General features: G+C 46.7%; 1 protein-coding gene across 9 annotated transcripts in view; it reads right to left on the bottom strand.

The window, feature by feature from the left end:
- The window catches only part of GLYR1 (glyoxylate reductase 1 homolog), a 55,148-nt gene that overhangs the window by 22,563 nt on the left and 5,982 nt on the right, over window positions 1–26,603 (bottom strand). For 3 of the 9 annotated variants that reach the window (XM_060260968.1, XM_060260969.1, XM_060260974.1), the window contains exons 2-9: window positions 25,392–25,428; window positions 22,658–22,737; window positions 9,261–9,399; window positions 8,561–8,776; window positions 5,446–5,532; window positions 2,532–2,588; window positions 704–754; window positions 510–583 (exon numbers count right to left, since the gene is read on the bottom strand). In XM_060260968.1, the coding sequence (XP_060116951.1) occupies window positions 510–583; window positions 704–754; window positions 2,532–2,588; window positions 5,446–5,532; window positions 8,561–8,776; window positions 9,261–9,399; window positions 22,658–22,737; window positions 25,392–25,428 (741 nt within the window). The remainder of the gene's footprint in view (window positions 1–509; window positions 584–703; window positions 755–2,531; window positions 2,589–5,445; window positions 5,533–8,560; window positions 8,777–9,260; window positions 9,400–22,657; window positions 22,738–25,391; window positions 25,429–26,603) is intronic. The other 6 variants (XM_060260971.1, XM_060260977.1, XM_060260970.1 and 3 more) reach the window with 5 other exon arrangements.

Below are 26,603 nucleotides of genomic sequence, written 5' to 3'. Positions count from 1 at the left end.
GCTATCAAGCACCTCTCTCCACTTTGGTGTAGTGGTTAAGTGCGTGGACTTTTATCTGGGAGAACCGGGTTTGATTCCCCACTCCTCCACTTGCACCTGCTGGAATGGCTTTGGGTCAGCCAGAGCTCTCGCAGGAGTTGTCTTTGAAAGGGCAGCTTCTGGAAGAGCTCTCTCGGTCCCACCCATCTCACAGGGTATCTGTTGTTGGGGGAGAAGATATAGGAGATTGTAAGCCACTCTGAGTCTCTGATTCAGAGAGAAGGGCGGGATATAAATCTGCAGTCTTCTTCTTCCTTTGAGCTGCAGAGAGATGCTTGGGAGTACAGCTATGGGGGGTGGGGAGAGAGAGAGAGACACCCTCCCCTTTGAAGCTGAACAGACCCACCTCAGAGCCCAAAAAGAGGCAGGCAAAGAAGATCACCGGTCCAACTTGCTGCCTCTCCCCTGTCAAAAGCTGGCCTGGAAGCATTAAAAGAGGAAAACGCCTCCCGAAAGAGGGAGGCTCTTACTTTTTGTCTGTGGGTGTGATGCTGCCGTTAATCGCTGTACTGTCTGCCGCCTGTATGGACGTGGACCCGGTCTCCTGGAGGTGGGAGGCGGGGAGAGAGACGAACACAAAAAAGAACCGTTTCACTTCAGAGCAAACGAGCCACATTGTAGAGACATCAAGAAAAGCTCAGATCAAAAGCAAAGCCTGCTGTACCTCTTCACACACCTTCAGCTTCTTCGAGATGGCTTGATAGCAAACAGCTGGCTGCAAGGGGAGAGGGGGGAAAAAAACACATTTGGGAGGAATCCAGCATACATCTTTGTCCTCTTGCAAGCTGGTGGTCCAGATCCTCTTTCTCAAGAGACAATTCCCTATGAACAAACCGAGGGCCTGCACCCCAAGTCTGCTCGCCCCAGGAGAACAGCAAAGAGTTCTCTCTGCTGCAAAGTTCCTAAGTCCCTCCAACTCCCCCTTTTAACATGAGGACCCTGCAGATATTATGAACACATCAGCGAAGACCAGAGACATTAGTCAGCTGCGGCTCACCAAAGCCGATGTTGACATAAATGCTGCTAAGTCTTTAAAGCACCACTAGGTTTGTATTTTATATTTTCACGGACAGACTAACACTGACAGCCCTTTGCAATCTAGAACCCCAACGTCCAGAATTCTATGGTCTCCCAAAAGCCTCTTGCTGCGTATGCTCTACCAAGCATTGATTCTTGCAGGATGCCACTCAGCTTCAACTGCAAGGGAACAGTTTATTAATGCCCAAGTCAAGCTAATGTAAATAAAAAAAACACTAAGACACACCATAAATTTTAAACAAGACAGTGTAATATAAGTCAGTGGTGTTCTGACAAAGCTTGCACATAGAACTTCAAATAGAAAACAGCAGGTAGCAAAAAAACATTAACAGAAGACAGTTCAAAAGCAGTCTTTTCAATCACAAAGGAGCGACAACATTCCAGTATTTACTTCATGGAACTAAAGGAAGCCCTTCCAAAGACGTCTGTTCTAGATGTCGAGACGTTTCGTCCGTCTTTCTTCAGTTTGGAGGCTTATTTATCACTGGAACCCAATCTTTACAATACATTCACAGGAGACCAACAAGGTTCAGAACATGTCTGTAAAATTTCCAGACATGTTCTGAACCTTGTTGGTCTCCTGTGAATGTATTGTAAAGATTGGGTTCCAGTGATAAGCCTCCAAACTGAAGAAAGACTGATGAAACGTCTTGACATCTAGAACAGACGTCTTTGGAAGGGCTTCCTTTAGTTCCATGAACTCTCTCTCTCGGCTTGACTTTGCGAACGAAGATTTAAGAAGGGTGCAGTAGTCCACGTCTGCTGCAGGCTCGCTGGTGGCTGACAAGACCAATGCGGGACAGGCAGATCCGGCCACAGTGGCTGCAGGGAAAAGTCTGATTTGGGGTTGGTGCTGTAGCAGTGCGATTCTTCCTCAATCTCCTTTTGTCCTCAAGACCAGCTATGCGTGCGTTCTCAAAGGAAGAGGCAGCCTGGTGGATGGTGTGCCTCCATGCTTTGCTATCTTGGGAAGGCGGTGGTTTAGTTCCATGAACTAAATACTGGAATACTGTCACTCCTTTGTGAATGGAAAGACTGCTTTTGAACTGTCTTCTGTTAATTCTTTTTGCTACGTGCTCTTTTTAATTTGAAGTTCTATGTGCAAGCTTTGTCAGAACACCACTGACCATTACATTACACTGTCTTGTTTAAAATTTATGGTGTCTCTTAGCAGTTTTTTATCTACACAGCTGTACACTAAGATCCTATAGTTTCGCTATACTCCTTCAAGTCAAGCTAATGGCTGGTGCTCAGATGTTTACATCTGGCACGCTCAGGAGAGGGGAAATCACAAAGTCTTAACTTTACAGTGGTGGGCCTGACATTCACCTAAACCATGCAACTGACCAGGCTGCTGTCTGTCAGGAATGAAATCTATCCATTTGCAGCTGGAGAAAAGCCACCTTGGGATGGACTCAAGATTCTGACTGGACCCGGCCCAAACTGGTGCTCACCTTTTCTGTCTGGCTAAGCAGGAAGTGATGGAAATGCGGGTCGCCTTCTTTCACGGGCTGTAATTGCAAAAAGGAAACACTGAGACAGGCAAAAAGGAAGTCTAAGAATCCTCCATACATGTTCTGAATGGGTGACAAGTTCCTGGACTCTGAAGCAACCTCAGTGCCTCTTGCTTACCTATTTATTGGAAAGCGAGTTAAATCACTATGCTCGGTAACAGGAAAGAACCAAAGAATCCCCAGTCAAACAGGCTGTGGAAAGCAACTGAACAAAACAGCTGTGCACATAAACTGCAAAGACACATCAATGTCAATTTCATTGAACCATGCAACATATACTGATAGTTTCAGCAATTCATGAATGCACTCCCAGGCACGAAGGAAACAGCTTCAAGATGCTGTACGATCACAGGTTTGGTCATTTCACAGAAATTTTCTATTGTTCACAAAGTCACTAAAAGTCCATATATAAGTGAAATTCCAACTTGAACTGATCAAGCTTACTCCAGGAACGATAGTTTCCACAATGGAGGGATTGCTCACTTGACGCTTCCGCCAGCTCAGGACAGTGTTTCACAGATGAGTTTCCTCAGGAGTCGTTCCTTAGCAAACGGCACAAATTTTCAAAAACCACATTCCAATGCATGCCATAGAATTCTCAACTGAGAATTCTTTTGCATGGACTTTTAGTGACGTTGTGAACAATTGAAAATCTCTGTGAAATTACCAAACCTGTGATCATACATCATCTTGAAGCTGTTTCCTTTGTGCCTGGGAGTGCATTCATGAACTGCTGAAGCTATTGGTATGTTTTGTATGGTTCTATGAAATAATGAAATTGACATTGATAAGTTTGTAAGTAAGTTTCTTTGCAGTTTGTGCGCACAGCTGTTTTGTTCTTCTCGGTAAGCGCTGTGTATCCCTGTTGATTTTGTCTGTGGAAAGCAACTAACACATCTGTCAGGAGAAGGAAGACATATATACCTGGGGACTTGCTTACTGACTGTACTCCATGACAGAATATGAAAGAATGCTGGGAAACAGCTTCCATAGGCAAGTTATCCCCACAACACTTTGCAGTTCAGAAAGTGTATCCATCCCCCATTTCTTGTTTCTAAGGCATCAACCTTAAGTACGTGGATGAAAATGAAAAACCAGCTGAACAAATCAGAACTTCTCACTGAGAGCACTTAAGACCGCCCTCTAGTGCCTCTCCTCACTCAAATCTGCTTAAGTGCATGCTATCTAGAAAACTCTCCCATCCTAAAAACCAGGACAAATCTGACTGAAGAATTGCCAGGAATCGATGCCAGGATTAAGTAGGCAATTGACTTTATGGGACATATGAATCAGGCAGAACAATACACTTAAATAGAAACACATGGCGTTGGGACTGGATAAACATCTGGAGCAGAGATCCATCAGTGTGGCTATTAGCCAAAAGGTATAGCTCATGGATGGCCAACAGTAGCTCTCCAGATGTTTTTTGCCTACAACTCCCATCAGTCCCAGCCAGCATGGCCAATGGCTAGGGCTGATGCGAGTTGTAGGCAAAAAACATCTGGAGAGCTACTGTTAGCCACCCCTGGTATAGATGGAACACTCTGTCTGGGGCAGTTATGCTCTGTATCCTGGGTGCTTAGGAGGCAACAGTGGGAGGGTTTCTTGAGTTCTGGCCCTTCTGGTGGACCTCCTGATGGCACCTGGTTTTTGCCCACTGTGTGACACAAGAGTGCTGAACTGGATGGGCCATTGGCCCAATCTAGTATGGCTTTTCTTACATTCTTTTTGCGAAGGAGGAACATTTCTAAAGCTCTGAAAGCCTATGCCTTTTTAAAGCAATCCGAATTGGCTTCAATAAACACAAGTATCTCTGCCTACTTTTCTTCCTATCTTCCTCAGCACCAATATAGTAACTACTGTTACTTCTTCAGCTATTTGTTGGAACTAACAGACAATCCCCCCCAACACCCAATCAATGTTATTTTACTGTATGTTCCTCAGTACAAGCATTAAAGTGTTTGCCCTGCAATGTCAGCCTTTTGCGCATTGAAAGAAGAGGAGACTGGATTTATACCCTGCTCTTCATTTGCAGCCCCATAGCGCAAAATGGTAAAGCTGCAGTACTGCAGTCCAAGCTCTCTGCTCACGACCTAAGTTCAACCCCGGCAGAAGCTGGGTTCAGGTAGCCGGCTCAAGGTTGACTCAGCCTTCCACTCATCCGAGGTCAGTAAAATGAGTCCCTAGCTTGCTGGGGGGAAAGCGTAGATGACTGGGGAAGGCAATGGCAAACCACCCTATAAAAAGTCTGCCGTGAAAACGTGATGCGACGTCACCCCAGAGTCGGAAACGACTGGTGCTTGCACAGGGGACTACCTTGACCTTTTTACCCTTGGAATCTCAGAGCAGCTGACAATCTCCATTCCCTTCCCCTCCCTACAACAGACACATCTGTGAGGCAGGTGTGGCTGAGAGAGCTCTGGGAGAACTGCCCTTGAGAGAACAGCTCTGAGAGAACTTGTGACTGACCCAAGTTCACACCAGCGGCTGCATAAGGAATAGGAAATCAAGCCCAGTTTTCCAGATCAGAGTCCACCGCTCTTAACTGCTTCACCAAGCTGAAGGGAATTCAGCGGCTGCACTTTCATCTGTAGGTCTGGAAACTCACATGTCCTCCCCTGAACTGCTGCATGCCTGAACCTGCCTTAGCTATGCAATAATGACTAGTGAGGTAAGGGAACACTGGATACATTCTTTTCATTGGAAGAGAAGACAGGAAAACAAAGTGGAATAAAATCTCCCCCCCCCCCCCCAGCAAACAACCCCAAGATTCCTGTCAAGGAATAAGTAGTCTGTGCGGAGCCACTGGATTACTGAGATTTAGACCACAGGGAAGTTGAGAGTGTTAAATCACCTCGCTTACACTTGGTGGCCATTTGAAGCCCGCCACGGTCCCTGTCATCATTCTCTTCACCGTGCTCGATTCGGGGATTGTTAAATCCTGCGGAGAGACAAGGAAAAGCAATCAAGACCGCAGCACAATGACAGGGCCTGAAAAGCTGTGCGGGAGACTGGAGGCCCTGAAGAGCGACCGAGGAAAGTTCTGAAGGCTTTAAGAAGCCTCTGTCCTGCACGATTCCCAAATCCCGTCTTGGAGGAGGCCGTTCAGAAAGAAAGAGGAAGGTTGTCTTGGCGACACGGCAGAGGAGCAAGAAGCTTGCACAATGGTACGCAGGAAGGGAATCTGCAGTTATAACAGGTTGCGACCCTGGGGGAGAACAGACACGCTGACCATAACGGAGAGGCTTCATTGTGTCAGGCAACTCGAAAGGGAGGGAAGGGCTCTCCTGTGCACACTGCCGTGAGAACATGAAGAAACCTTCTCTGCATTGCAAAACTACCCTCCCCGCATCACCTGCCAAATGCTGAGTCCGCGTAGGCCAAGGGATATAACACACTGCGGGTCGGTCTTCAACAACTGACAAGCAGATAGGAAATCACTTTAGTGTTTTTTTTAAAAGGGGAGTTCATTTTTTCCCCCATATGATTGAATGTGCATTCTCGGCACTGTCCCCTACCCCAGAACTTTGGGAGAAGGTGAGCCAGAACGCCCGCTCAATCAAATCAACTAAAATGAAGAAAAAGATACAAGAATGGCAGCTTCGCAGTGATTCAAACCAACGCAATTATCCAAGCAGGCAGGGGTGGTTTGTAGAAAAATAGGTGGTCGAGCTCATCCAGGGATTGTTATGCAGCTGCACATACTATTCAATGGACGAGGAGGAGGAACTCTCCGAAAGGTTCAGGAGCTGTGCTCCTGTGAGCTCCCACTGAATCTGAGGCCTGCACGCAGGATGCATCCAAGCGTGGTCTCTCAGGAGCAAGTCCTGCTGAGGCTTATTTTCCTGTACAGCTGCTCGAGACCCTGCCCACGGTGTTATCAACGTGCCACCGTGCGGCTGTGATGCTGCATCCGCTTCCCAAGCTGGAAAGAAGGCCATGATGTGCCTGCTTATTTTGAGGCAGGATGGAAGGCGACGACTCCCGACGTTTGGCTCTCCGGTTTCTTCACTGGCTGCTGTCGCCATGGAGAAACTGCGGAAGGGATAATGTAAGGAGAAAGAGGCAACGCCGTCCCTCAAACTTGTCTCCGTTTCTGGACACGTCGCGTCCCGCTCTTAGTTCAGTCGCTAAAGCCAGTGTGGGGACAGGACAGAACCTATCGATAGGAAGCACCTCTGCGATTAACAAGATTTTCAAGGTGTGAGCTTCCCAGAGTCGAAGCTTCAAGAAAGCTTATCCCAGGGGTGTTGAACTCATTTGTTATGAGGGTTGGATCTGACATAAATGAGACCTTGTTGGGCCGGGCTATATCGGGCCGGGCCATGTGTGTACCTATTTAAGATTAGGTAGCAGGGATATAAACTTTATAAAGGATACAGGCAAACACAATTAAAAAACTTAAACCATGCTTAAAATATTAGCACTCATTGGTCTTAAAGGTGCTTTCTTTGTATCTCTCCCATGGGATCCAGGGAACTGGGCAAGGAAGCTCTGGCTCTTTCCTTCCTTCCCCAGGGGACCAGGAGGGGAAGGAGCCTCAGTCAACAGAAGGAAGAGAGGATTGGCTCGGTAGCTCTGCTGTGCGATTGTGATAGCCTGGCAAAGCAAGTTTTTCCTTCCTCCCCAAGGGAGGAGCCTCAGCCAATGGAGAAAACAGAGGCTTTGCTCCTGTGCGATTGAGCAAGCCTTGCAAAGCAAGCTGTGACAAAGAAGGAAGCAAGAAAGAGGGAGAAGGAAGCAGATGACAGCCAGTTGCTCAGGGGCCTGATAGGTTTCCTCTGAGGGCCTGATTTTGCCCGCAGGCCAGATGTTTGACACCCCTGGCTTATACCTTGGAAACTCTTGATGGTCTCTAAGGTGCTGAACTCTAAAGAAACAGAGCTACATAACCTCAAACCCTGTTTCCAGCAGGCAAAGTGAGAGTCACAGATTCTCACGGATTGCCACGGTTCACACCCCAGAGAGGAATTGGAAGACCGAAAGCCACAGTTGTACAAGGTCAAGGGGAATGAGCCGACCAGGAGCAAGCAGCATGTAATTGCAGCAAATCCTGTGCATGCGTGCAAAATGCTGAGTTACAGCTGACTTATGGAGGCCCCAGAGGGTTTCCAAGGCAAGAGACGTTCAGAGGTGGTTTGCCACTGCCTTCCTCTGCATAGCAACTTTTGGAATTCCGCTCCCATCCAAATAATAACCAGGGCTGGCCCCAATCAGCTTCTGATGAGATTGGGCTAGCCTGGGCCATCCAGATCAGGCTAAATCTGAGTTCTCCAATTACGCCATCTTTTGTTCACAGGAGGCTCCAGGCTCAGCTTTGAGGGGCACGTTTGTTCAGGTAAATCCATCGTGGTGGTAAGGATCCACAGCCAGAGGGTGAACTTCCAACTGACCTGACCAGGGCAGAGGCAGCCAGACGATTGGAAACATTCAAGAGACCGTAACGAAAAGAAAATCAAACTCATATACAACAGCAAGAGAATTCAGATCTTTGGGAAAGGAGGTCTTCCCGCAGGGCTATCCGCTTCCTTGAGCATTTCTTCATCCTCATCAACAGTGCCGCTCGAACCACTCGGCCCCACTCTGCTTGAGGGCACGGGAGGATGGAGGGGTGGGGAACGGTCACATGATGACACACAGACAGATGAGATGGCCACGGGAAACACGGTGTGCCCTACAACACAGTGAAGATCCTCCTGTTTCCTCCACTACAGCCACACCAAGACGGAAGCACGGGAGATACTCCTCGGCGATTTCCCAAAAAGAAACGAAAGGGAGTTGTTTGAGAGTAACTCGGGTCAGCAAAAACCGACAACCAGGGCTGCCAAACAATGCGATCGGCTGATAAGACTTTTGGATAGTCGAGCGCATGCAACAGCCACAACATCAACGTCGTCCAGTCGGCTGATAAGTTTACATTCCGCCTGGACAAGCTCACAGGACGTGGGGAAGAGATGCCAAAAACCAACCTTCTCGTCCTTGGGGGGGCGCCCCCGCTTCCGGGGGCTCTGCTCATACGTCCTCTTCAGTGGGGACTTGGAGCCTCGCTCAGAGGAGACTGAAGAGACTCTCTTTTTTGGCTTCCCGTTGGACTGCCCGCCTTTGCGTTTCTCTTCCCCCGCCGCTTTCCCTCTTTCCTCGCTGGAGTTTCGCCGGTTCTTCTCCTCAGCGGAATTGTGAGATGCCTGAGAGATTACAGAACAGAAGGGTGAGAGAAGAAGGGGGGGCACAAGCTGCCAGTGATTCCCCCCCCCCACACACAACAATGCAAGGAGGAGTCTGAAGCATGATGAACCCCCCAATTCGGGATAGACCAAGACTTGAGGTACTAGGTTCAGAATGAAGACCGATGAGAAAGCCCAAGTACAAGCCTGCTTTATAGGGGAGCAGAAGCAATTCTAACACTCCAGAACGCACAAACATATTCTAAAACTGTGGGCGTAGATCTACCGGCCCTCCTGTCTCAGTTTACTGTAAGTACATCAGGGATGTGGCAGGCAGCTGCCACCCTTGACTGATTCCCAAATGTGATCTTAGCCGCTGTTGCACAGAATAAATCCTGGAGACAGTCATCAGCCATTGGCCCTCTCTAGCAATCTGCCGAAGGTCACATGCAGAAGCACCTGCCTCCACTGCACCAAGGGCCTGGATGCTCAGGAAAACACTCACCTGGTCCTTGCCTTTGCCTTTCTTGAGGAATTCTTCCACCGCATCCACGGCCTGCTGGAACCTCTTGCCTTTGTTGATTTTGATCATCTCCTCTTTGTGGGCATGGTATGGCTTCAGCTGCTCCACCTTGATCCAAGCACTGGGGAGAGAAAGCAAAGCGCAGCGCTGCCCATCGAACGCTCAGCGGTAGGGACAGCGGTGGAGACAGCCGGCACCCCTATCAATCCTGCAAACAGACCCCACCCCACCGAGGTCATTGCTTTCACAGATAAATGGTTATTCTGCTTCCAGTGTTATGGATCGACAGGAACACCGCCACACGGAGACTTCCGCAAGTGGCATGCTAGTGGTGTGACTGTGCAGTTACTCCAGTCCACATCCACTGAAATCAGTGGGCTTAAACTGGACCAGGGTGACGAAATTGTGACACATGCTGTGTGGCTCCTGACGTCCCGCCACTCCATTGGCTGGGTTGGAGACAACATTTGCCTCTTTAAATCGCTTCTCCAACCCACGCAAGCTGGCGGCCTGGATGCTGCATTTAAAGTTGCTTTCTTTCCATCTCTTCACTCTCTCCCCATCTGTTTGCCTTCCTTCCCTCCTTCCTTGAAGCTCTCAAAACACCTGATACTCATGTCTTGCGGCTCTCGAACATCTGACGTTTATTCTATGCGACTCTTACATTAAGGAAGTTGGACTGGACTGACTCCGCACAGAGCTGTACTGCAAGGATGAGTATGTGCAACCCTCTTCTTAGCAATACTAATGCTCTGCCAGATTCCTTACTACAAACAAACCCAGGCCCTCAATTACCTTTTTAGTCAAACAGTCATCCAATCCCCCCCACCCTCCTCACCCCATCCGCCAAGGGAATGTGTTTTAAAACCTGGTTCCATGCATACGCTGGGCCAGGGCATGTCTCTCTTGAATGATCTGACAGAAAAAACTCACCTCAACAATGACCTTTTAATCCCTCTCAATACTCTCAGTGTATGATTATCATTAATCTACACCACCCCATGAATGCTCCCACGTGTATAACAGTAACTGCTTTGCAAAACACTGTAGATTTTTTTTAAAGTCCTTTAGTACCAAAGAAACTAGAAGCAACGCCCTTGAAGTTTTGGCACCAGAATGTTTAACTTCCTTCATAAAAATGTGCTTCTTCTACACTTTCTGATATGTCCCATTTAAATTGGGCACTCCGCTTCTCCTACATGAAGAAACTGTCCTTGAAGCAGCTCTTTGGAAACAAAATCTTTACGGCCAGTTCGCAGAGCATTAAGAAAAACTGCCATTAACTGATACGCTAGCTGCTGAATTCCCAGAGACTTTTAAGAACTGCAATTTGAAACGGCTACGTCAATCAAATTCTGCAACACCGGTGAGCTCATCTCATTCTCCCGCCTGCTCCACGCTTCTGACATCAAAAAGCGACAAACGTCTGCAGACTCGTGGCATTTTCCCGTTAAAAGCATTAAATGATCTATGAAAAACACGGATCATTTAACCTTGCAGACAACAGATAATGCTATGATTTACTCTTGACCCCGGCTGGTTCAAGTACTCTGCAAAGCATCTGCCTTGCTTAGTGCTGGACTTGGTTTTGTCTCCTTTGCAGGTGCAGAGACTGTGTTATATAAACAGGACAATCGTGCACACCTCCATTAACACTGGTAGGATCATGCCTACGAACAACGTCCCATAAAGCCTCAGGAACCAGCAGGTAAAAAGGTAAAGCAGGCCACTGAGCCACAACCAAAGTTTCATCTCACAGGGTTTTCAAGGCAAGAGATGGTGGTTTGCCACTGCCTAACTCCACACAGCAATTCCGGACTTCCTTGGTGGTCCCCCATCCAAATACTGACCAGGACTGACCCGGCTTAGCTCCTGAGATCTGACAAGATCAGGCTGGGCTGGGCCACCAAGGTCAAGGTTAGCAATTGTGTGCTGTTATGTCATAACTGACTCAATGGGACTCCAGGCCCATGGGGTTTTCAAGACAAGCAATGAGGGCAGGTGGGTTCCTCGTTGCCTTCCTCTGCATAGCAGCCCTAATCTTCCTTGGCAGACTCCCTGCATCACTTGGGCAGTGACGCTAGCAGAAAGGCCACATTATTTGTAAAATAGGTTCCCTTTCACTTCTTGATGTACCTTAGCAAGAGGACCCAAAGCTTGCACTGAGAAAAGTGCAATTCTGCAGTCTGCGCCGGTTGCAGAAACCTGCACCCACCTGCTTCTTTTGCGTATTTAATTTGGTAAGAGGGCTTCTGAGACTGTCCCAAGGCAGGTTAATCTTAAGAGCTAGAAACTGGGTGGGATTTTTTTTTTTTAAGCAAATGAGGATGTACCAGAAAGTTGAATTCTGGTGGCAGATCCCATAATCTTCAGTCCCTCTGCACAGAAGCAGGGTCTATGTAGGCTGTAGGAGAGCCTGATAACTGACGCATTTAATTGCACTACATGTTAAAATTTTTCATAGATGCTCACTGTAAGCATTTGACATTTTTATATGTATGCTTACTGGCTAGCATGACTACGGTTCAGCATCATCTCTTCCATCCGTCTTTCTCTCCCCCCCACAGATCAAACTAGGCCACCGCACAATCGTTTTTCTGCTATCACATCCTTGAAAGATCCTTGACAGCGGCTTGCCTGGCATTTCACAATACCCAGCGCATTTATGGTTTGGAGATGTCAGAGCTGGGAACATTCAATGGAAAGCCCCCAAATCCCCTCTGGTTGCCGGCAGCTACTTTGCAGTCACTTGAGACTCCGGCCAAATTAATGCTCTTAAAAAAAAAAAAAATCACTTCTATGGCCTTCAATACCGTTAGAGGCAGCCTGAGTTTTAAAGCAGACATCACGCGCAAAAGAAACGGACGAACGCATCTCGGCTCAAAACCTTTACAGTGCGGCTGTTTGCCGTGAGTTTCCTTCCAAGCTTCTGGTCGCAGGGTTTACGTGGGAAGACGGTAGTGCGGTGTTAAATTAGCCTAGGAAGACCTGGTTGTGCCTCATCTGTGGAATTCTCTTTCCCGCGGCCATTTGACTGGCACCAGTTCCTACAGGCATAAGGCAACAGGCAAAGATTGTCTGATGCTTTTAAGCTGGAGGTTCTCGGCCTTTTTTTGAGCCTGAAGGCACATCTGGAACTGTTTGGAGCAGCAACACCATGGCTGCCACAGGAGGCGGAGTCAGACGCAGCTTAACTTCAGTCACACAGATCCTTGGGTTGTGGCAGATCCTTGGGTTGTGGTGGCAGCTGCTGCCAAGCAACATTTTTTTAAAAAATCTGCACAACCAATGAGATCTCTAGTTGTTAACCAGAAGCTTGCGGGGCAAAAGCCCTACCTAGCTTCACTTAGCAGTCTCCCTTTTTAAGGATATATAATTCCTGTTACGTTTAACTCCTGCAGCTGAGTTTCGGTGCTGCTGTATTGCTTTTAGATCTACTTATTTGATGGCTGTGGATGCTTTCTGTCACTTTGATCAAACTGTATGGTGGATTACTCTACTTTATTCTGGATTAGGAACAACCTCAAAAACCATGTGGTCGCAAAAAATGTGGTGGCGGCGTTACCAGCTAGCTTTTTGTCTTCCGGGTAAGAAACTGGTATGGCATTCTTTTTTGAGCACGGTTTCTCACACAATGCAGCTGACTGTAAGAGGGCTATTACTTCTGTCTTCCTGCCGCGAGAGCAAGCCAAATGGGAAGGGCAAGCAATACAGCGTATAGAGTGCTAGGATTGAACTTGGAAGGGGAGGGTCCACATTTGCACCCCCTCCCCTCCAATTACAAAGCTCTTTGCCTGTCTTGCCCAACAGGGCCTTGGAAGGCAAAACTGGATATCTCCTATGTATGTCACAGAACACAAGCCAAGAATCCAGAGTCAAAAAAATGACTTCATCAAACTTGATGCAACCTAGCAAGCAATGCCAATGTGACATCCGGTGCATTTTCAATGCTTTCTGAAGCATCAATTCAGGTTGCTTTGGGCTGAGGCTTCAGCATCCTGTCTGTCTTTCATGGCTGTATTTTGTTCGCCAATTCTCGCTGGTGTAGGAGTTTCTAATTCCCACCCCACCCCCAATCAATGTAGCACTTTTATGTCGTAACTGTTCCAGTTCTTAGATTCTGTGTTTTTGATTGTAGGGCTGACCCACTATAAACTATAGTTTGCTTTGCTTTTACTGTCTTCAGCTACACTTACTATTTGTGCTCTAGCAGAAGGATGGCATACCATGATTAAAACAATTTGATTTTTGCCTCTGGAAACGTCAAAAGGATTCAGTACACATTCAAATAGACACACATCTAAAAACCCAGAGACATTACAGTCAAGCGATTACTTTCTGCAGGCAGCAGAAGAAAAAAGCAAGAGTCCAGCAGCTCCTTAAACAAAATTTGTGGCTGATCTCTGTAGAAGTGAGAAGTGACTCATGAAACCTCCTACCCTGCCACAAAATTATTAATCTGTTGCTTTTCTTCTGCTATAGACGAACACAGCTACCTATCCTGATCCTTATGGGGATATTAATTCACAAATTATTACATATTGACATGTCCTGAGTTGGAACGTGTCCTTAGTTGGAAATCGGGTACTTCTTGCTGCTTTATGCGCTTTAAGTGTTTACGGGTAAGCAAAAAGTACCTTTTAATTAGTAAAAACGCCCTTCATGCTTCTCTGCTGCAGGCTGCAGAAGGCACACTGTGCTTTCAGCAAGTTGCAGGTACTACTAAAAAAAAAAAATGCTGGAAGGGATCTAACCTTATTTGGTGCAAACACAATAAAACGTTCTTTGATCCATCTGGTGCTGTGCTTTGGTCATCTGGTACAGAAGAGTAATTTAGAACAATAAACAGGCACAGAAAATAGCCAGAGTAATCAGGCCCAATTAACAGGAGTCCGGAACTGCCCCCGGAACCTGAGTGCAGGAGCGAGTTGGCAGGATGCTCTTTTTGGCAGGATGCTCTTGACTACAAAAACCATCACCCGTCTTGAAAACATCTCTTCCTGGTAGAAGCTGCAGCTGGTTCCTTGTGTACTGGAGCTTCGACTCTGAGACCGCTGCCACTGACAAGCAAAGCTCCCCCCCTTTAATGTGCTTAATCCCTTCCCCATGAAAACACAGCGCAGTTGAAGCTCAAAAGCAAACAAACAAAGCTGTTTTAAGACCATGGGCTTGAAAAGGCTACCTTAAAAAAAAGCTCACTGCAACCTGAATTGTATGTTCAACGAAAGGACATGATCAAGTCCTAGTTTTACTCCTTTGGACCGCAGGTTAGGGATTGCCTCTTTAATACTTCCCCAAGTTTTAAAAAAGACCTTGCACACAGAAAACTTCCAGCCTAGCTCCCATCCTAGGATGATAACTTCAAGCAGTGAGCTTTTACACAGGCAATTCCACATCTGTGGTTTGAAATGGTCATCCCAGAAAGGCTAAATCCCAACATTTCGGTAGCCACACACTTAAATCTCCAATCCATCTCTGCCTAAGGAGCACACTGTTACAGGCATGTGCTGTTATACCTTCTAGAGATGTGGCTGGAACATGTTTTGCCTGCATGCTGCTACTGAAGATAGTGCTTTGTTTCCCCCCGCCAATTGGCGGCTACAGCTGGATTAAGAGAGTGTGAAATAACTTGGGAGGTAACTGAAACCCCTGTTAAAAGAGAACGGCTGGGCTCTAAATAAGGCACACTCAGTCATTTGAGAGGGGCCAGGTATGCCCCTGTACTCAAAGAGGAAAACAGTCACCATTGTGTGCCTAGAGCAAATTGCACAGATTAGATCTTTACTTTGCATCCAGTTAGGCTGGCTCCAAAGTCAGGTTTCTGAAGATGCATTTCTAGCAAGGAAATGAGTGGCAACGAGTGAGAGAAGAGAATGGAAAGACGTCCATCAAGAACCGCAGAGACATCTACAACAGTGGGAGATCACAGAACGCTACCTCGCCCTCCAAGGCTCTGCTTCCATTGTGGTTCGAGGCTTCGACAGTCAATGAATAAGATATATTTTGTGAACTCTTCTCCACAACTAGCAGGGCTAGAAGGTACCCAAGAAGGGTATAAATGCTGTAAGTAAAATAACCTTTAAAAAAAACAACATAAAGCCTTGAATTTGAAGCTTGGGCTGACAGGGTATTGGTGCAGCCAGAGCTTTTTTTGTAGCAGGAACTCCTTTGTGTATTAGGCCACACACCCCTGATGTAGCCAATCCTCCTGGAGCTTACAGGGCTCTTAGTACGGGGCCGACTGTAAGCTCCAGGAGGATTGGCTACATCAGGGGTGTGTGGCCTAATATGCAGAGGAGTTCCTACTACAAAAAAAGCCCTGGGGTGCAGCCCAGTAGAACCTAAGTCAGCCACGAAAAATCTACTTTCTGCCCCTCTTCTATTACAGTTAACAGAAAAGCCCAGAGATTGCAGGAGGCAGAAGCCATTATGAAACGCCAAACAGCTCCTAGCACATGGCTCTTTCAGCCTTAGTGACTTTAAGATTTGCTCAGGAATCAGATTGGTGCTTTGAGTTGACAGGTATGGAAAAGGGAAAAGCCCGTCCTTCCCCTGTCTTATCTGAAAGAGAACAGGTGAGCACGGCCAGGCAGCAACATTTCTGGATAGATCTTCTTTGCGCTGTCCTCTAGACACACCTGTTTTGCTTCTCCCCCCCCCCTCCAATACCTCGTAGAGAAAGACACTATACGCATCTATACATGAAGGAATTACGTACGTATAAACACATTGGACAGGCTGACGGAGCCGTTTCAGTATCCTAAGATTCTCACAGCCTGCTTTCCTGCAGTATCCTTGCAGGTTCCCAGTTGTTCACTGATAGCAATTCTTAGCCAGCCAAAATGCTTTTTTTATCCTGCTTGTTCTTGGTGGTGACCAATTTGAGCTCAGGGTGGAGTAGCTCTGCGGCCAGTCCCTTCCTTTTCAGTGTTTCTTGGCATGAGCTCTAGCTGGAGTGGTCAAGCCAGGAAGCACCCACGGCTTTTCAAGGGGAGCAGCTGCTGGTTACAGACTGCTCTTGCGGGGAAGCTGCCTGTGTTCTAGGCAGGCGGTTCAGTACTGACTCTAGGGAAACACTCCAGGACTTCCATTTCATCAGCCCACGCCTTTCTAATTCCGGGATCCCCAACCACAGCGCCCATGGGTGCCATGGTACATGCTGATGCTTTCATTGGTGCCCACCAAGTGTTTTTAGAAAGTGGGTTGGATCATATAGGGCAGCGGTTCCCTGACCTTTTTGGCACCAGGGATCGGTTTTGTGGAAGACGATTTTGCCACAGACCGGGGGAGGTGCGGGTGGAAACCAATGGTTTCGGGATGATACAATTGTATACTTCATTTCTATTAGTTTGGTGCGGTGGTTGTGTGCGGACTCTTATCTGGGAGAATCGGGTTTGATTCCCCACACTCCTCCACTTGAAGCTGCTAGAATGGCCTTGGGTCAGCCATAGCTCTCAGAGTTGTCCTTGAAAGGGCAGCTTCTGGGAGAGCCCTCTCAGCCCCACCCACCTCACAGAGTGTCTGTTGAGGGAGGAAGGTAAAGGAGATTGTGAGCTGCCCTGAGTCTCTGAAATTCAGAGTGGAGGATAGGATATAAATCCAATGTTGTCTTCTTATTCCTACGTTGCAATATATAATGAAATAATTATACAACTCACAGCCCGGTTGCTAACAGGCCACGGCCTGGTACCGGTCCACGGCCCGGGGGTTGGGGACCCCTAATATAGGGTTCGTGCCCAGAAATGCCTCTGTTTGGCTGTCCACAATGAAACAACATTGTCTTGTCACTAGTGTTGGCTTTAGTCTCCCTTGTTCCTCTTTCCCAGTGCATTTTGGAATTATCTTTCTTTTCCCCTGCACTAGGGCTGCCCCTGTGTGTGTGTGTGTGTGTGTGTCTCAACATGCCACCCTGCGTGGGAATTCCAAAGGTGCCCAGGGCCTCAGAAAAGGTTCCCTGTTCTGATCCAACTTATCCTCTGCCTAGTCATGCTGACTTCAAATGTGAAAGGACCCGCCCTGCACAAGACACCAACTGTGCCCCCATCATGGGAGAAAATGGTATCTTCCAGCAAAAGACAAGAGCATGCAGGGCTCCTGAGGCTGTGTTTCGCCTCTAATACAGCTGTGGGCAGGAAATCATAGAGGCTTTTTACTTCCAGCTTTGGTGCTGTGACAATTAAGTGTTTGGAAATGAGACGCTGGCCTGAGGAATGTTCCGTGCCACAGCTTCTGGGATGTGCTCCCCCACTCCCTGCCAGCAAGAAATACCCACTTCTGTTGTTTGAGAGTCTGAGGTTCTGTTTGCACTGTCGCCAAACGGGATTCCCATCTTCACCACGATCCAGAACCTAAAGGGCCGCCTCTCCCTACACTCACCCGCTCACCCATTCAGAGCAGCCTGCTAATCTCTCCCAGTCATGTCCTCAATCCACCGAGCGTGGCTGGCTTCAGGGGGAGTTTGTTCTCTCTCAGTTACGGCTCCAGCATCGTGGAACAGCCTTCCAGGATGCCATCTCCTCCCCTCTCCCACGCACTGTCATTTCTCTGCACTTTTTCCAGAGATCCCTTGACCCAAATGGCATTAATCCCCAGCAGTTTTTCATACTCTGCACTGAGCTGGGGAGCACTCTACACTGCACAACACTTCGTTTCTACCATGGGTTTCATGATGTGCACTTTAACTGCTTTGATGAAGCCACTTCAAATTCTTTCAGAGAAGCAATTGGTTTTTCTTAAACCAAAATTAGCATTAACCATGGTTTAGTAGCATTAACCACCGTTAGTTATCGAGATGCAGGTAATGAGAAACAAAGGAGGGAAAAACCTCTGACTCCAAAACTACAGCTAGTGCAGAACACTGCAGTGCAGCTGTTAATAGGGCTCCCTCAATGGGAGCACATTCGGCCGGTGTTGAAAGAGCTGCACTGGCTACCTATTGTGTTCCAAGTTGCTTCAAGGTGTTGGTGTTGACCTTTAAAGCCCTATATGGTTGGGGGCCTGCCTATCTATGGGACCGCTTTTCTCCGTATGTTCCCCAGAGAGCACAGCATTCAGGGACACAAAATCTACTGTCCATCCCTGGACCAAGGGAGGCCAGACTGTGTTCTACACGGGGTAGGGCCTTCTCGGCGGCAGCACCAGAAATGTGGAATGCTCTCCCGGAGGCTATAAGGGAACTGCGGGACCTTTCCTAATTCCGCAGGGCCTGTAAAACTGAAGTATTTCGACAGGCCTTTAACACCTAACCGGGGAAGGACTGCCATCCTACACTGCTGAGGAACTACAATCTCTATAGGATCACTGTCAGAGGAAAGTAAGATCCTGCCTGCTTCAAAGTTAATAGCACCACAAAAGTTTTAAATTGTATTGTACTGTATTTTATTGTTTTAAACGTCAATTGTATTGTCTGAATTTGCTTGTCAGCTGCCCTGAGTTTGCTTGCGGAGAGGGCAGGATAAAAGCTGAAAGTAATATATAAATAAATAAAACATAACACAAAGTGTGTATGTTTGCAAGATGGCTACAGCTGCAACCGACCAGCTGGGAAGCTATAATCTGCAGAGCTGTAATCCCTTTAGTTCAAAGCACAAGAGACCTACACACAGAAAATGGATCCTGAAGCTCATTTCTCCACATATACACATTGAGGAGAAAGCTCCATTAAATTCATTGGGGTTTAACAGTCAATGTATATGGAGAGAGGCATGCTCCCCCTTAGCTCTTCCTAAAACACAGGCTTTGCTCTTTGCTAGGGAGCTGAAAACACTGACAAGGCATCAACACTGTAGTAAACCACTAAGGCACAGTGGTTGAAAGAAACCCACTCGCTCCTGTCTCTCATACAAACAGAGGCAGGAATGGTGCTTAGGTGCGAATGCAGAATTCAGTTATGCCACTGCATTTAGTCTCCAAGGACCCCGGTCATGAAGACTTACCATGAATAAGCATGCGTCTCATGCAGAAAGTGCAGACCTGTTTTCAAGTCAGCCTTCTTGCTGTTCAAGGCAAATATTACAACGCTGTTGCATTCTTTGGGCCCTCTGAAAAACAGGTTGCAGAGAGCAGCGCTCCAGACTCGAGAAAAGGCCATGATTTGAATGTGTGTATTAGTTCTCAGTCAGATCTCCCTGTTAAGCAAAGCTGCACTGAAAGCTAGATGAGAAACCAAAATGCCAAGTAGTCACACTAAGCCTCAGTTTGCTTTGCCAAATACTACCGTGTGTTTCTACAGTTACTTTAGAGTGCCCTTTGCACACATTCTTTCAGAGATCTATATAGAAAGCACTGCCAGAGGGCCCAGAAATCAACTGTTCCAATATTTATCCCCTCTTCCTTGTTTTTGAGAACAGCAATTGCGCTGAGCAGGTGGACAGACCATTCTAGCAAAATATCCAAAGCAAAAGGGCACTCCTTACTCTATCACACCTGAACGTACACTGTTTCAAGGTAGTGTGCGAGTTAGGTATGCAATACAAGTGGGATTTTGGGAGGAAACTGGATCAGCATTGGTTATTCGCAAAATTAATGTTACTTCAACAAAGGTTATTGCAATTATGTAAACAGAAGCCTTGTTAGATAGCTTGTTTGCAAATATTTGTATTATTCAGATTTATGACACAAACATTCAAACTTCCTTGTCTGAGGCTTTCAAGGTTAGATTTCCAGATTTATTTCTGCCCCCTTTGGCTTCCAAGGTTTCAGCAACATCACGGAATCGTAGAGATGGAAGGGATCCTCCAGGGTCATCTAGTCCAACCCCCTGCACAATGCAGGAAATTCACGAATACCACCCAGTGACACCTGCTCCACATCCAAAAGACGGCCAAAAAAACTCCCCTCTAGGATCCCTAACAAAAATGGCCTAGATTTCCCCCTAACCCCAAATGGCGAACAGCATTTCCCTGGGCATGGAAGAAATGACCACGTGAAACTAAGCTCTGATGCAACCCTTCCTGCCTTTCCTCTTATGATCTGCCAGATGTTCAAAGAATCAGCACTGCTGTCAGTTGGCCAATCAACCTCTGTTTAAAAACCTCTAAAAGGAAAATTCACCACCTCCCACCAGCCAATCATTTATGCAGATGCTTCTAAATATACATTCTCAACCCTTAACTACTACAATCTACGTGTTATTTAAAAAATACTATTCTCAGGAAGCTAAATTATGACCCTAACACAATGTCCTTTGTTCCACAAAAACTGTGGTAGCCCTGCCCTTTCTCTGCTGATATACGAAGCCCCAAACAGTTCTTGAACCTTTCTGTTGCTCAGAGGAAACAGGATCATCCAACAGGCCATTGTCAACGAATCTCCTGGGAGATTTAGAAGCCTTCATCCACCAGCTGATGGGTTTTCAAGCCCAACGACACATTCAGTTGCACTGATCGTTCCGCCTGCAATCCCTTCGCTTATATCAGCTTGGGACCAAAAAGTGTTCCAGATACCTGACCCACTTTTGCAAGAAGGACATTATGCAACCTCCTCTCTGGCTTCCTGACTCCTCCTTGCAGTCAGCAACTGACTTGAAAGGCTAACAGATATTCCTCAGCTGAAGCAGAGTGTAGTGTGTGTGTGTGTGTGTGTGTGAGTGAGAGAGAGAGAGAGAGAGAGAGAGAGAGAAATAAACAACCCCTCGCATCTGCCATATGCTGCTCTTGTGCTTTGCTATGAAACATGGCGAACTGCTAGCACCGTATTGCCCGCTGTTGTGTTCTTTGGTGCCCACTTCCTTCTCCCCTAAAGCACTTCTTCCCCCAAGCAAAGAGCTAATCCTGGCTTTCCTCAACCTCACTGGAGCAAGGGGGCCGTAGAAGTGTCACTTTTAGGTCTGCCGGGAATGGCTGTCCGGAAATAGCTGCCTCCATAAGAGCACGATGCTTGATTCAAGCCTCCAAATACTGTGACTCCCTCCGATGGCAGCTGTACAGTGGCTTATTGTGCCCCCCACGGAAGCGGTTTTGCTGCAGTTGAAAATCTCAAACATGCCCACAGGCTCAACAAGGCACTCGAAGGCCCAGTGTCTAAACGTCTTTAGTGGCAAAGCTACGACCCATTCACAATGTTAAGTGTACCAATTCCACAGATATTCAGATCCTAGACATGGCTTTCTTTACATACACCTGCCACCAAGACAGGAGCTAACAGAGCACATGCAAAACACCACATATCAATCAAATACAACCCCATACTGAAAGAGGAAATAACTTTCCTCTTCAACATGAAGAAGAGGAGACTGGAATTATACTCCACCTTCACTACCAGAAAGAGTCTTAGAGTGACTCACAATCTCCTTTCCCTTCCTCCACACAACAGACACCCTGTGAGCAGTGTTCCCTCTAAGCTGAATTAGCACAAGCTAGCTCACAGATTTTTAGCCTCCAGCTCACACCTTTTTGTCTTAAGCTCAGGAAAAATGGCCCCAGAGCACAACTTTAATGACAGTAACTCACAAAATAGAATTTTTGCTCACAAGACCCTGCAGCTTAGAGGGAACACTGCCTGTGAGGTAGGTGGAGCTGAGAGAGTTCTGACAGAAACTGCTCTTAATAGGGCTTCTTTTGTACGAAAAGCCCAGCAGGAACTCATTTGCATATTAGGCCACACCCCGAAGCCAAGCATGCCAGAACTGCATTCCTGCTCAACAAAAGCCCTGGCTCTTAAGAGGACCAGCTCTGTAAAAACTTGTGACTGACTCAAGGTCACATCAGGAGGTGCATGTGAAGAAGTGGGGAATCAAACCTGGTTTTCCCAGATAAGAGTCCGTGCACTTAACCACTACACCAAGCCAGCTCACTTGCATGAGCCACCTGGATATGTGAGAAGGCCAGCATTCCTCCCCCTTAAAAGCCACAGCTCTGCCGGATCAGATTAAGGGTATGCCTCATCCAGCAACCTCTTTCACACAGCAGCCATCCAGATGGCTCTGGGTAGCCCGCAAGCAGGGTACATAAGCAACTGCAGCAACAAGAGCCGTAGTCCAAGCACAGGAACATTACAGATTTATATAAAGACATTATAACACTGTCTTTCTTCACAATTATCAGTGCTGAGCAAGCATTTTCAGACTGCCAGTCGACCTGCTTAAAACTTAATGTCAGCTGTATTTTGTAAAAGTCTCCCGGGGATAGAAACAAAAATTTGCTCTTGACACCTTAGGAGGCAGCTGGACACTTTTGGATGACCCAAGCTTCTTCAGCCCCGCAGAACTAAACTGTGTTTTTTTCTTAAAAAAGGTTTCACTAGTGGCTGACGTTTAAGACATTTTTTTTTTTACAGGACATCACAGCAGTGCCAGCCGGCACAGATCTTTCCCACAAAGGCCCTGGAAGTTTAAAAATAGACCCTTTTCCCTAGGCAGAAATAAAGATGTGGGTACATACTGATCTTCAGTCCCAAAAAACTTCACAAAGAAGCACTTCTTCCCACGAGGCTTCTTCAGGTCTTTAGGCGGGTTCACAATCTGAGGAGCAAAAACAAGAAGCCGCAGTTAAGACACGGTCAGGGTTAAAGCCAATATTCCCTCTCAGCTGAGCTGGCGTGAGCTTGCGCAAAGATTTTTAGCCTCCAGCTCACACATTTTTGTCTTGGCTCAGGAAGCACACACATTTTTGTCTTGACCCCAGAGCACACTAATTTAGGCAGTAGCTCACAACTTTCATGCCAGTAGCTCACAAAGTAGCATTTTTGCTCCCAAGACCCTGCAGCTTAGAGGGAACGTTGGTTAAGGCATGGATTTCTCCTGCGAGCAACGTTCCTGCAGTCCTCACCCATCCCCAGGCATCTCTTGTGTATTTTGCTAACGGCCATTTTGGGAAAAGTTAGGAAGAAAAAGCTTGTAGAAAATACCCCGCAAGTGAAGGTTACATTTCAACAAGCAAGAGCCGTTTGTGCTAAGCAAGCCGGAGATCTAGATCCCCGATTACAAACAATATTACTGGCTAGGCCCCCTTTCCCAAATTTAAACCAGGTTCAGTTTGGGGAACTGCCTGAATGATTTTAATACCCAGCCTGCAACACTCAATCCTCCCTAAATGTATAAGGGGTATTTCATGTGCTATTTGTAGGGATATACTTGGGGATGGAATCAGTCATTCTGACATCTACTGGACTTTTAAGCTGGCAATTCTGCAAGCTGTTGGCACAATGAGACGTGCAACACACACACACATACTCCTTAGGTAACAGATTTCTCTCAAAGCACTTCAAAAAAGTTTCATCAATGTGTAGACCAGGTGGCAGATCCAGACATTTGTTCCAGCTGTCAACCATTTAGGGGAGGGATGGGGGCTCAGTGGTAGAGCATCTGCTTGGTAAGCTGAAGGTCCCAGGTTCAGTCCTCGGCATCTCCAACTAAAAAAGGGTCCAGACAAATAGGCGTGAAAAACCTCAGCTTGAGACCCTGGAGAGCCGCTGCCAGTCTAAGTAGACAATACTGACTTTGATGGACCCAGGGTCTGATTCAGTAGAAGGCAGCTTCATATGTTCATTTCATGGTTTCCTGAACAGGCAGGAGCGATACAACACCCCGTGCTGCCTTTGAGACTGCACTGCTAACTGACATTAGCCTTTATCCAAAAAAGCAGGGCTATAGTCAGATACCATAACAAGTAGAGATTAATTTGCAATGGCTCAGTGATGGATCTGTTTCTGGGATCATGTCCATGCTCACACACTTGTTTCACTTTTCTCTTTGCATATGCGGCTTGGAGAATGCATTTCAAGTTAAAGTTAAAGCAAGCTAAAGCTAAATTTCAAGTTAAACTGAGAGCCAGTTTGGGAGAACCGGGTTTGATTCCCCACTTCTCCACTTGCAGCTGCTGGAATGGCCTTGGGTCAGCCCTAGCTCTCTCAAAAGCTGTCCTTGAAAGGGCAGCTTCTGTGAGAGCTCTCTCAGCCCCACCAACCTCACAGGGTGTCTGTTGTGGGGGAAGAAGATATAGGAGATTCTAAACCACTCTGAGACTCTGATTCAGAGAGAAGAACGGGGTATAAATCTACAGTCTTCTTCTTCTTTAAAGTTGCTTTCTTTCCACCCCTCCCTCCCCCAATCTATTTTCCTTTCTTACAGCTCTCAAACATCTGACATTTTCTTCTATGTGGCTCCTACATTAAGCAAGTTTGGCCACCAAAATATCCAAAAACATACATTAGGATATACAGGTGAGCTGGCATTTAACTAAAAGGAAATTAATTAAAATTAAATAATTTGAAGATAATGAATAACAAAATTCATAATATAGCAGTTTCCAATATTGATGCAAAAATCTTTTGATGCAAAATATTCCAGAACGGGGAACCAAACAGTCACAAATTTCATTGTGTATGGATCTGAGAAAAGGAATCAGTAAGTTTGTCTAAGATGCAAAACTCTTGTACCTTCATGAGCCCATCTAAAGTTGTGAAGTTTTGGGTTGTCTCCCGAAACTTGGCTATCAGTGCCCTAGCAGCCACACATGGGTTTTCTAGCAATTCAAGGTTGATTGGAGGGTGGTAAACTACCTTTCATTTTTAAGACACCACAATGGTTGCCTACAATGGTTATATCAAGGCTGTAGAGAGAGAGGGGTTCTGTGTATGAGGCTGGGTCAACTTGTGCAGCTGAATGAGACGGCAGAATGTGGCATACCACTGTGAAATGCTATCCCATAGAACAAAACTCCTTGTGATTAGAAAACCAAGCATGGAGAGAAATTCTAACCACCCCTTCTCCCCTACAGAGCTAGAGTAAAGAAATATTCAACCAAGTGAAGTATTTCTTCTTCAACATCTAGCCAAACAAGAGTTTAAAACACTTGCACATGGTTCCATGGCATAACTCTGGCTTGCAAGCACTCTCCCTCATGCAAGGCACAGAAGGCTGGCTACAGTTCAGGAACAGTGGAGACAAACAATGCAACATGCTCAAAAGTACACTGCTGACTTTAAGGGGTTATATTATAGTTATGTATGATCATGTGTTTGGGGTGGGGCAGAGGGCAAACAGTCATCAAGTAGCTCTTTTAGTGCAGGCCATGGAGTACCACTGGATTAGCCATTAACAGAAATATTTGCCCCAACCAAACTACTAAGACAAACACAACAAACTAACAGAGGTATGCACTTAAGGAAACTTACCTTTCCAGGCCAAGGAGGATATCTGCCCAGCTTCCCCCTAAGGGGAAAAAAAACCCAGAAGTCAGCCAATGGTTATCAAAAAAAGAGCATTGGCTCTTCAACGTTCTTCCTCTAGACAAGAAAACCACGAACTATTTAACTGAGAGAGAGTGGAGGTTCAGGATGCTGAATTAACATGGCTGAAGTGGGGTCTCCCCAAGGTTGTCCTGGGTGCAGGGGCCTCCTGGAGCTTCAAGAAATCATGCAAATGTGTCTGGGGAAAATACTATGGCTCATGCGTATTTTTAGTAAGCAGCCTGCCCACACATCCCAATGCCTGTCATTTGAGTACTCAAAACAAACTACAGGGAATAAGAATACGAACACACATACACACACACACCCCAACCCAGTGTTTGTCACAGTGGGTTGCTGGAAAGTGGTCAGACTTGCCACAGGTAACCAAGGCAGCAGATATTTTGTAGGCCCGGGGGCCTCCTAGAAGCAGAACCTACAAGAACAGCCACCCACCCAAGGACTCCTGGCCTTCTTTATCAAACAAGCTTTTTTCACGCTTTATGAATAGCCAGTTAAAGTGGTTGTCTTCCTGTTGAGCTTAATACGGGTGGCTTGGGAACCTTGCAATCCCGAGCAATCTACAGACTGGTTCACATAGAACAGGTTCCCTAATAAAAGAATCTGCCTAGGAGATAAGGGCCACAACATCATCATGTATGGGAGGGAAAAGGCACACAGAAGTCTGAGTCCCCTATTACAATTGTCTGGAAATCACAACAAAGATAGCAGCTAAACACGTGTAACTGCAACCAGACAACCATGTGACTTTCAAACATGAATTCAGACTCCGGGGAGGGGAAAACCACTTAGACATCCTGCAGTTTCACAGGAATTCCTTTCAGCTGGCAGCTCTGCAACTGAGTTCCAGACAGACCACAACCTCATTTATCCAACAATACATCTGGAACAACTGAAGTGTTACTTGGAGCCCGGATCGCGCTTGCTGCTTCTAAGTCTCTTCATCGCCTCCCTGAAAAGTCTGAAGTGTACTGATCACTTGACATAAAGCTGCATTAAATCAACAGTTTAACCAAAGAGAACGCCAAGGCATTGAAAAAAAAATCTCAGTGCAGATTAAATTGGCATACACAAAAGCGACATGATTATTTACCTTGAGTTTTAGACTATGAGAAACGTTGCACAGAATCCGACAAC

Source organism: Heteronotia binoei, chromosome 20 (genome assembly GCF_032191835.1).
Source record: "Heteronotia binoei isolate CCM8104 ecotype False Entrance Well chromosome 20, APGP_CSIRO_Hbin_v1, whole genome shotgun sequence".
NCBI classification, from domain to species: Eukaryota; Metazoa; Chordata; class Lepidosauria; order Squamata; family Gekkonidae; genus Heteronotia; species Heteronotia binoei.
This window is presented reverse-complemented; position numbering and strand designations above follow the sequence as displayed.